At 37.2% G+C, this 12,229-nt stretch overlaps 1 protein-coding gene across 1 annotated transcript in view; it reads right to left on the reverse strand.

Moving 5' to 3' along the window:
* Window positions 1-774: 774 nt before the first annotated feature.
* Window positions 775-12,229, reverse strand: part of LOC145673211 (epithelial serine protease-like) — a 54,149-nt gene continuing 42,694 nt past the window's right edge. Inside the window, exons 6-7 of the mRNA XM_081742694.1 lie at window positions 7,608-7,744; window positions 775-1,086 (exon numbers count right to left, since the gene is read on the reverse strand). Of these exons, the coding sequence (XP_081598820.1) occupies window positions 919-1,086; window positions 7,608-7,744 (305 nt within the window). The 3' untranslated portion in view covers window positions 775-918. The remainder of the gene's footprint in view (window positions 1,087-7,607; window positions 7,745-12,229) is intronic.

The raw sequence follows: 12,229 nt of genomic DNA on the forward strand, positions 1-12,229 counted from the left end.
AAGTGTTCTGTAGTTTACTATTTTATTTTAAAATTATAATCTTCGGTAAGCGTAAGCATGCACACCACATGGTTTTCCAACACAGAAAAATGGTTACATCAACACCACACATGGAATTATTTCAACACCGAAATAGGCGTCGTAGTAACACAGAAGTGGAGTCGAACTAACACCAAAAACGGTGTTAATCTGATGGTCTGACCTTGAATTATGACACAAATTGTGCGTTGAAATAATATCTGATAAACATTTCTATATTTTACATGTATACAATACATGTATTTTACATGTATTGAAAATGATGTTGAAGTAACACAGGGACTGTGTTATATTGATACTTGACATAGTGTAACATTAACACAAAATAATTAACACACTACACACTGCGTTATTCTTCGTGTTGGTGCAACACCGCCACAAGTAACACTCAACACTTTTCTCCGCACCACTGACCCTGACGTGGTATCGAATCAACACCGAAAATACTAACACAGATCCGAATTTAACACCGCTCAACATCGGTTGTGTGTTAAAGACGTAACACACCCCTGTGTTAAACGCCAACATCACTGGGTCTGTGTTGAAATAACACCGCATAGTGGTAGTCACGCTGGAACCACTGCCTTGTGTTAAAATTGAGTTGAATTAACACAACCATTTTTTACTACATTCTACTACATTCACAACCATTTGTACCTATGTTCTATATCACAAAACATGTAATATGCGTATGAGAGAAAAAATATACGAGTCTAAATGTAATCTTTGTTTTGTTTATTCTAGAAATAACTTTAATTCTACTCAATCTATCTTACAGTCAAACCATCAAACAATTTTACAGTGAAAGAATAACAAATTCATTTCTATATTTTACATGTATTGCAGACACGCTCATTTACATTTTATAGGTCTCAACATCTATGAAATTTCGATTCCTGATGTTTCGGAGATCCAGTCCAAATATGAAGTCACTCGTGTGAAACCATTTGGAACAGAATCTGGACAAGATCCAGCCCCGAAGGAATCAATTCCTATTTGTATACTTGAATCCCCATCTTGTATAAATAATGGACTCCCACTGTCACCCTAGAAGAAAAGAACATTTTGTCTGTCTTTAAAAACAATGTTTCATTTTAATTTTCAATAAAAGGAATTTGAATACTAAGAAGTAAGTCTTAATCTAGAAACAAAGCTTCTTAACTTCGTAAAGTAATAGCGTATACAAGGACTTTCGGGGTTTTAAAGCATCCCTGAGCATGATATTGTGCAAAAGCAAACATTTTCCATATGGAGGTACTGTATGTATGCAAACATCTGAAATTATATTAACTTCGAGTCCGAACCATTCCTGAACGTCTGCATACACCACTGTCGTAATGTATAATAAAATCAGATAGTGTCCTTGTGAGGAAAGCGAAGATGGATTTTTGGCATATCTACTATAAAAGAAGTTGGGATTGCCCGACTAATCAAGACCTAGGCCAAACTGCTTAAGTTAGAATAAATTTGAAAGTTTGACAGTATACAATATACTGCCAGCCAAAACATTATCACCGCCTCCTACTTTTCCAATGAAGTTAAACAAGAGGCAAAGAGCAGCAGACGACGACAGGGATCTCACTCGACCAGTCAGGGTGATGCTTGTGCGTAGAATGGGGAATAGTTTGCGGTTATTATCAGAGTTTGATTGGGGTGTCCAGACGGCTGGGAACGAGATTCTTGAAAACAGTGCGACTTGTCGGCTGTACACTAACTGCTGCGGTTAGTATCTTCCAAGGATGGGAAAAGAACGCTGATACCAGCGCTATAAGACGTGCTAGGATGGCTATGCCTCATTAAAAATTCGGATGTCGTTAAATGTCGAGTTTGGTACATCAGGATAGGGCATAGTACAATTAACGGCAGATTCTAACAGTGGATAAAGCTCGAGTGTTCTCCGTACACAGTTAGTTATAGGCTTTCGTGGCTGATTTTCCAATAAGTATAACAAAGTTAACGGCACGACAATAGTACAACGTAGAATGGTGCGATGAATCACGATACTGTCTTTATCACATCGATAGCCATTAGGGCGGAGCGAAAAATCACTTTTTTATATATCGAAAACGCAATAGTGCGGATTGATAAAATACTGTAAAAATTTCGTCGCTGAAATCGAATATCTTCGGGTAGCGAATCGCCAAAAAAGATTTTGTGTATTTATAGGGTATGCAAACCCGCCGTACACATCACTCTTTTGTGTTTCTATGGTAAAGGAACAAAAGTATGACCTATATTTCTTAACTTAAGCAGTCTGTAAAATTGAAGAAATAATTTCTAGATGATTTAGGCAGATTTTGAACCATAAAATAGCCCCTTTTAGCAAAACAAATTATTCTATACCATACACTGTACTTGTGGTATCATATAAGGTTCCAACATTGAATTAATATTCCGATAAACGTGTTCATTGTTCATTATAACTTTTCCTTCAACACTCCTTTTCCTTTTAAAAAAAAAAATTGTACTGTTTTAAACAGCTTACTTTGCTTCCCTGCGTAAGAATGTAATTTGGACTAGTCCAATTCATAGTAGCAGTATTAAAAAAAAAAGTTAGTGTTCGATAACTTTGTTCGAGTGTGGAAGACGATCTTTTCAAGATATTTTGCGGTGTTAACATTGCATTTCAGTGTTTACTTCGTTGTACGTAATTGATAAGTATATAAACAGTTTGTTTGAGTACTGTAAAATAAACTTTATGTAATTGTGAGATTCGTATTTTGCATCAATATTGAAACTCTAACCATGCCAAAGATAAGAACAAGATTAAGAACGACTTCTCCGTGTTTGAACATTCAGCTGAGCTTTCAGGTGTACAGTTACACACAAAATCAGATGTAATAAAGCATTATTTTCAATTGGTAGAGCTTGAAAAGTGTGAGAAAGGGTATGATCGATCTGTAAAGATGGTGACGAGAGACGTTGCTCAGTGTGTGAAATCTGTTTAGGACAAGGCTTCCATCCCTACTGTGTTTTTAGAACGTATAGTTCAGCTTCTACTTCACTTGCACGGAAAGTATACAAGAAGTTTGGTAAATCTGAGAAGAAAACTAAAGCTTCTGCTAATTAAAAAAAATGGATATATTTAAACAAGATGACAAAAAGTTCTTTGATATATGTTCCTGTAAATGTTATGAACTTTCCATGTACTCATGTGAATTGAGAAAGTAAGTACCTAGGAAGGAGTGGACATTTCTGCAAGATCAAAGAACAACACTAGTAGGTAGAATAGAGGGAGTTGACTACGAGGAGTCTTTAAAACTAATCGTACGCACTAAAAGGAAATCAAGAGATACCACCTTCCAATAGTCTTCTCACATATCACAAACGATGACTTCTAATGAACTCCAGACATCATCTTCTGATGGTGAGAGTCAGATGTTGATGATTACTTTGCGAAATAATAGGATATTAGAGAAAAAGAAGCAAGGAGTAACGAGATGTCCTTAGACCTCTTCTTGTGCTAGTAGACCGATTTGGAATATCTGATCGTGCAACTGCTTTGATAGCAACAGCTGCGATGCAAAGTTTTGGAATGATTGATCCAAAGAATGCTGACCAGGTGATAGACCGCTCAAAAATGCATCGAGAAAGGGAAAAGATGCGATAAAAGGAAGTGCTAATGGCATCTTGCATCAGTTTGTGACAGTCTAGTAGTTCTATCAGACTTAAACTATAATCCCAATCTGTAAACCCAAAAGTAGAAGCAAATGCAAACTATGCTCTCCAAAGAACCAAGATCTACTTTTGAACACACGTGTACGGATGGTGGGGTGGGCATGGGAGGGACCCGACCTGCATCTACGTTCTCGTCGTGGGTCCTGGGTCGTTTCACTGAAACAAGCAGAGGGATACAGAAAAAATATGTATTTTGTATTAAGTAGATTGTTATTTTGATTAAATTGGCTATTGTGTGATTCCAAATCTGCCTAAATCATGCACAAAATATTTCTTAAATTTCATATATTACTTAAGTTAAGAAATATAAGTAATACTTTTGTTCATTTGCCGTAGAAACACAAAAGAGTTATATGTACGGCGGGTTTGCATGCCCTATAAATACACAAAATCTTTTTTGGCGATTCGACACCCGAAGATATTCGATTTCAGCGACGAAATTTTTACAGTATTTTATCAACATCAGTTGACAACATTTCCGTACTATTGCGTTTTCGATATATAAAAAAGTGATATTTTGCTCCGCCCTAATAGCCATGTCAGAATTCCTCATCTTTCAGGAGAACAACAGCTCGAGACGTGCACAGCACGTCGAGGACAGACAGGTCGTAGCTACATTAAGGGAGCGATAGAAGTACACACTGCATGACCAATTTTCATTAAAGATTTGTTTCATCATGCATGTTGGAAGAATTTTTTGCCCACACATATACCAACTTGCTTCCCAACTTACTAGAAGAATGATTCGAAGGAAAGAGTCATGTGATTTATTTCGCTATCATGATTGGTGGACCTAAATACTAAAGAAAAAACTTTCATGAACGAGCACTTACACGGTAAACATGCATGAAGAATGGAAAAAACATCATGCATGTTTACAAAAGATTTAAAAACTTTCAACATGCATGAACGAGGCCATATATGATCAACTTGCCTATGGCTTTATCATTTTTCATGCATGCTGGAAGGATTCTTCATGCATGTGTCCGCGTGTATGGGTGCCTTTATAATTTGAGGAACCTTCAGATGATCATCCATGGTGCTGATAGTGTGTGTGGAGGGCACCATGACGGCTCCTAGCTATCACCAGATCATTGATGATTGTGTACACCTATTCATGTGAGTCATATTTCCAGCTGGCACTAGCATCTTTCAGCTGATAACGTTCTGTCACAAAGCTAACGTTGTATTGCAGTGGTTCGAGCTACGCAGTACTGAATTTTAATGGCTGCAATAGTCCCTCCAACTCACTCAATCTTAACCCAAGTGAACACCTAAGTGATGTCATTGAACGTCAAATTCGAGCTCATTGCTTCCTACACGGAATTTACAGGAATTAAGTGATTTGTGTTTGCAGAGTGATGCGCTAAGTTCCAGCCACCCACAGAGACCTTACTGCTTCCACGCCAAACCATTTTGCTGTCCTGCGATGGTTTGTGACGTAAGATACCACGAAGGAAATTTTTGGGAATTCCACTTGTAGCAATTATTACAATAAAATATCCATATTACAGAATCACTCAAGGTTACAGAATGAAATTTGGAATTTAAGTTCTTCATTTAAATAATTGAACAAATGTTTCAGCGTTTTTCTATATTTAAACTAGCAGGGAAGAAAAAAGGTTAGGGGTAGTTCTCTAAGATGCCTATATCTCTAAAGTAGTTACGTTTAGAGAAATGAAATTTGGTATTAACAATTTTCATATAAAATAATAAGCAGTGTTTCAGCGTTTTTTGATACTTGACCTGGATGGAAAGATAAAAGTTTTGGGGTGGTTCACTAATACACCCATAAGATGTGTTCGAATTTCGTGTGAGGCTTCCAGTTCAGACGAACCCCATACGAAAGACGCAGGAGAAAAACAAAATATTACCGGCATTAACCTAGATGTATAACAGCATAAACTGTATATAACAATAATGTTATAACTGTATTTGCTTTATTGATGATGATCAAGTTTAAAATATGGTTGATCTGCCTTTAGTGTTCAGTAGTAGTTTAATTGTTGAGAAATCACATTAGTATAACACAAAAAGATAAGTTTAGATTATTACTTAGGTTTATATATACCAATTAGCAAATTCTCCTACGTGTTACTGATGGCAATATTTTGCTTTCGTTTCAACTGGAAGCCTCACACGAAATTCGAACACCTCCTACGGGTGTATTAGTGAACCACCACCAAACCTTTTCATTTCCTTCCAGGTCAAGTATTAAAAAAACGCTGAAACAGTGTTGATTATTTCATATGAAAAGTCTAAATACCAAATTTCATTTCTCTAGACTTAAGTGATTTCGAAATATGGCAATCTTAGAGAACTACCCCTACCCTTTTTTCCCATTCTACATCTTTTCTTCCTTTCTAGTTGAAATAATAGGAAGTTGGTTAGGAAAACGCTGAAACATGTGTTTATTTATTATAAATGAAAAATTTAAATACCCAATTTCAATCTGTAACCTTGAATGATTCTGAGATATGGATATTTCATTGTAATAACTGCTAGAAGTGGAATTTTCAAAAATCCTTTCCTAGTAAAGAATGTTACAAAACTTATATGCGAGGGTTATGTCGAAATACTTTAGATACTAAAATCTAAATAGCGTTATCGTACTGAAATCTGTCATATTTAAAATCGTTTAACGCAAGAGATCGTTTAGGAAAGGGTTTCGGAGACCCTGCCTCTTCACGTGCAACCGTTTTTAACTGGTTTGGGGAACGCGATCGACAAAGACTAACAGATGAGCTTCGCTCTGGGTGCCCTAGCACCGCAATTAGGAATGAAAATGTCGCAGCAGTAAGAAATATTTCGAAAGAGTATCGCCATACCACATATGAGGAAGTTCAGTCAACTGTGTAGATCGAAACAACTACACCCCAGTCCATAATAAAAGATCATATCGGCCTTCCCAAGCGTTATAGTGGCTGGGTCCCACATGTGCGTACGCCTGAGCAAAAATATGACCTCGTGAAATGGTGCCACTATATGCTTAAAGGATTTTCGTAGAGGTTAAGACGTTTATAATATCGTCACGGGTGATGAAACACGGATTTAAACTATGACCCCGAAACAAAAGCAGTTGACAGTATGGTGTTTTCAAATTAAATCTCCATCTTCGAAAGTTATAATGACATCTTTTTTTCTCTAAGACCGGCTATGTAGCAACTATACAGTTAGATAAAGGTTGTAGATTGACAGCAGGGTAGTACGTTACTAATTGCCTTCCGAATGTCTCTGAAGCTTAGAGATCTGCCCGCCGTAAGTCTCCACTGTCACAATCTTCTCCATCAGGACAAAGCACGCTCAGTAGCGAAAACTTTGGCTTTTTTAAAGCAAAGTGGAGTCCGTATTTTTGCGCAAGACGTATTCTCCAGATTTAGCTCCGCATGACTGCCTTTTTCCCAAAACTCAAGAAAAAGCTTCGAGGACGCCACTTTCAAACAAGTGAAGAAGCTATCACATCGTATAATAATGTAATTTCTGATATTCAAAAAAAAAAAAAAAAAAACGAATTTTTAAAAATATTTGACTTATGGGTTTTAAGAATACAGAAATGTATTGATGCTTGTGGGGGTTATTTTGAGAAATTGCAGAAGGTGTTATCTAAATAAATTGATTTTCAAAGAGTATCTAAAATCTTTCAGCATACCACTTGTATACAAATAAATTTAGTAGAGGCTCTTGATCTCAGTTTCAATGACAACAGTGATTAAATAATAATAATAAAAAAAAAACATGGTTATTGTTAACGTACACTAGATATCATGCAGCTCCTCCACTAGTGTAATGCATAATCCTATCCCCTTAGAATATACGTGTTTACAAATGTTCATCTAATATTAAGTTATAAGAGAGCAGAGTATATGCATAATATAACATAAATTACTCACGCCACAGATACTGGTTTCTCCATCGCCGAAAGCACATACTTGTGTCGGTGGCAAATTCCACCAGCTCTCCAGGCATTCTTCATTGCTAAGTACTGTAGTTTCAACCCACTTCAGGAGATCGTCATTTGAAGAGTCATCTGGTCAAAAGGAATGCAAAAGCTGTATTAGAGCCATTCCACGCGAAAGTGAGCCTGAACCCAAATTTTCAAAAACTGTCAAAACCAATGCATTTTACATATATATGAAGTAGAAAGATCAAAATTTACTTTGTGACAAAGAAAAACTTATTTATATTTAGAATTCATGTACAATTTTAAGTCTAAATTGTGAATTTGTGACATGTCAGCTGGGAGGAAATTTTTTATTCTTGTTTATGAGCAACATTTATTTAGATTTTGAAAATGATGATTCCGAAAGCTACGAAGCTATCCTGAGGGACGACTTAGGTTTGGATGGTAACAAGACTTGTGTTAGGCCAGCTGTTGAAGATATAACACAAGTAACATTTTTGTTGGTGGAATTTTTCTCTAGTAGATAGAAAAAGAGAACAGACAGGCATGCATCTATCGCACAAAGCCCAATGGAAGAGGACGAAAAATTCAAGGTAATTTGTATAAAGGCCGTCAGCGATTGCGGTAAAATTTTCAGGATTGTTGAAGAAGCTATGTTTTACGTGCATTTCGATCAAATAATCTCTGTGATACCAGCAGTGCCGTGCTGTGGGAGGGGGACGAGCGAGGCGACGGGCCCGGGCGTCAAAGTAAGGGGGCGCAAAATTCGGGAGGAAAAAGAAAAGATATGTATAAAATGGAAGGAAAAAAGTATTAAAAAGTACTCAACATCAAGGAAAAACAGGGTTTATTTTTGAAATTTTTTTCACGCTTCGCGCCAACCATGGTGGCTTTTTGCAGGTGGTCTGTTGACCTCACTCATATTTACTGGGGCGCCGTCGTATACTCGCGCCCCGGGCGCTGATTTTCCACGGCACGGCACTGGATACTAGCACCTATTTTATATAGTGTTAAACACAGTGTTTTGCACGAATTTCCCTACAAGATGGATGTAAATGGGCAAGCAGAAACATTTCCTAAAGAGTAGGTGGTGAGAAATAAGTGTACTACATATTATTATTTTTGTGTCATAAAAGCGAGCCTCAAGTAAAGTAAATATAATTATTTGTGTACAACGCTACAGCAGAAATTGACTTATTTTCGATTTTATTTCACTTTTGAAATCATTCTTATTGAGATTTTGTGTGTTGATTCACACGGTGTCCTGCCCGTGACACAATAAAGTTTAGTTTTTTTATTATTATTAATACAAATAATTGACAAATTTCTCTTATGTGAAATTTGTTGGAAAATTTCATCATTTATACATTTGCGCTTAAATAAAACATTTTGAGTTAAGAATTCACAGAGTTTTGTAACATTCACTTGGTGTGTCGAAAGTTACTTCTCTTTTTTGTCCCCACCCGTGACAGACGTTTAGGAATTAATATTTTCTACTCTAAACAGGAAAAAAAAAAAATACTGAAAACATCAATTAGATATACTCCTAAGTCTGTACTGCTCATATATCATACATTAGCAGAATTTACCTTGTACTTTTAGAAATATACAGATTTAAAGCATCAAAAATGTAGTGAAAATGTCCTGCCCGTGACGATGGAATGGCCCATTAGCTGTTTTATTCTACCATTTTCTTTCTGTTCCCTTTCTTGTCTCTAATACAGTCATTATATAGTAGTTATTTTGTAAAAGTGTTACCATGAAGAAAATTGTATACAATATCGTGTTCTTTCTTCGCTCGAGGCGCAGAGCGCGGACCGTTATTGATATGTGCTATATGATTTAACGAAGAGAGCAACCCAGTTAAGCTAGGCAAAATATGGCATTAGAACTGCAAAGAAAATTAATTAACAATCAGATTCTGTAATTTTTCCATTCTACGAGGGCAGTTCGAAAGTAAGTTTCGTCATTTGTTTTGATCGAACACTTGTTGCTGGTTCAACGACGGAAGGAGCATCAGCGGAGGTGGAATGACGCATGCGCAGAGCGCCGAAGAAAAGAGAGTAGCACCGAAGTGCCCGAGGCAGTGTGACCACCGCTAGTACTTTCGTACTAGATCTAGTACCTTTTATAATATTTTCGTGTTCTAGTACGTTCACCAACAAATCTAGTATCTTTCTCCTCCTCTTCTTTTCTCATAAATACATTTCGGAGAGAAAAAGGAATCTCATGAAAATTGGGCAATGTACGAAAATATCACTGTACCTGGTAACTTGTTTCTTCGTTTGTTTTCAACAGTGATATTTACAAGAGCGGAACTGGAAAATAGGTGCCTTCTCCACTTAATAAATGACCACAGTAGAAAATATTACATATTTGGTAATCCGTTTAAACAGTGGGCTATTAAGGAATTAAAACTCGATTTTTTCAATAAGCCCATTTTATGATATTTCTTGGTTTCTCCCGACATCCTCTATTTGTCACACTTGTGTTATTTCAGTGGTTTTACATTGAGTTCTAATATGACAATTAAGCAGGAATTCCGCCTGGATTTTTAGGTTGGGAATGTAAAGCCAAAATTGGGAGGGTGTAAGTGGTTTCCACGATTTATATGGAATTTTGACTGTAAAAAAAATAAAGTTGGGGTTCTTTCAAGAATGTGAGGGGTCACTCCCCACCCAGAGGAGAGGGGAGCTGCTGGAAACCTTCTAATAAAATATTAATATCGTAAAATGCTATAAATAGAGTGACACGGGAGCAGATACGTTTTTAGTACTTTTTTCCCAGATCTAGTACTTCTTTTCTGCATAGGTTAGTACGAAATATTTATGCTGGGTGGTCACACTGGCACGAGGTTATTCGTGTACAAATCACGATGGCAGACAGACGTGTGCTGACAAGGTGGTCACCAATGGAAGAGTGTGCCGTTATCCTGTATAAATGGGCACGTGGGACTAGAGTGTCCGTCATCCATGAACGCCTACAGACCGTGTATGGTGAAGAGGTCATGTCTTGTCAAATGATAGGTCATTGGTGTTGCATGTTCAGTGAAGGAAGACAGAATATGGAGGATGAAGGTCGATGTGGGAGTCCCTCCACATCCACGAATGACAACAACATTGCTGGTGTTAGAGGGCAGGCGCCGGTGCCAGATGTGGTGTCCACACTGCATATTGGTCATGCTCAGGCCCATCACATGCTCCATGATGTGTTGGGTTACCGAAAAGTGTCTGCAAGATGGGTACGGAGAGACCTAACCCCAAATCACAAGAGGATAATATTGGGAGTCAGCCTTGATCACTTGATGTACGCGCGAGAAGGAAATGAGTTACTGTTCAGAATGATCACAGGCGATGAGACACGAGTACATCACTTTACCCCAGAAACCAAGACCGCCTCAATGACGTGGAAGCATCTCAATTCATCAATGAGGAAAAACTTCAAAATGTCACCCTTCTCACGAAAGGTTATAGCCACAGCTTTCTGAGACGTGAAAGGTGTGTTTTTCCTAGGTTTCCTCCATGTAGAGGACATCAATACGGCATGCTACAGCGACACTCTCAGCAGGCTGTGCGACGATTCTTTGGATCCCAGGACACCAACTTTTACCAGAATGGTTTCTTCAAACTGATTGCACGCTACAATAAATGTTTCAATGTCGGTGGCAACTATGTTGAAAAATAGTGCAAGGTGTTTAGTTGATGATCCCATGGTATATTTCTGTTTGACAATAAAGTTTCAGTGTGAAGAAAATGATGAAACTTACTTTCGGAACGCCGCTCGTAGTCAGCGATGCAAATACACTAGTTGGCGCCCAGGGCAAGAACTCGCCTTAACGCTCCCTGACCGACCAAACCGAAACGCTTCCCCATATATTTGCCCAATTTTGTGCACTCCCAGTCCGACGCCCGGAGCACAAACCCGTTTGCCTCCTAGTTACGTCACTGCTTGTAGTTTAAGTTAGTTCACACATTGTCGGAGAAATAGGGGACAGTAGAGACGCTTTTTTACTTATTTATAACATTTAAAATACATGTCGAAGAAAAGTGTTTGAAGTGTTGTGAGTGATATTGGATATTCGTAAAGAAAAATGGAATAATATAAATAAAACTTATATATATGTATAAGTTTGTATTAATTAGTAATTAACCCGAAAGTATCCCCATGTAAAGTGTCTCAACATTCCCCACCACCCAGGCCAGTTGAGACAATAATTATGTGGGGCAGGTTGAGCCAGTTTACTTTTCAACGGAAAAATAGATTTTACACTTTTATTTTTGCCCTTGTTTCATTAAATAACCACCTAAGAAAAACATTTTACTAATACATTCTTCAATCCTTAAAAAAATCTTATGTAATATTTTGAAAGTATTTTATTTTGACATCATCCAGGGAGTCATATTTTTGACACACACACACACACACACACATATATATATATATATATATATATATATATATATATATATATATATATATATATATATATATATATATATATATAATTCCCAACTATGAGTGTAGATGACATGAACCCAAGCATTCTAACTGGAACACTGGAATTTCGGAGGAAACAAAGGGTATTAAGATGGCAGTAGAAAATAAGAATGG

This window comes from Thermobia domestica, chromosome 16 (assembly GCF_964235325.1).
Source record: "Thermobia domestica chromosome 16, izTheDome1.hap1.1, whole genome shotgun sequence".
Taxonomy (NCBI): Eukaryota; Metazoa; Arthropoda; class Insecta; order Zygentoma; family Lepismatidae; genus Thermobia; species Thermobia domestica.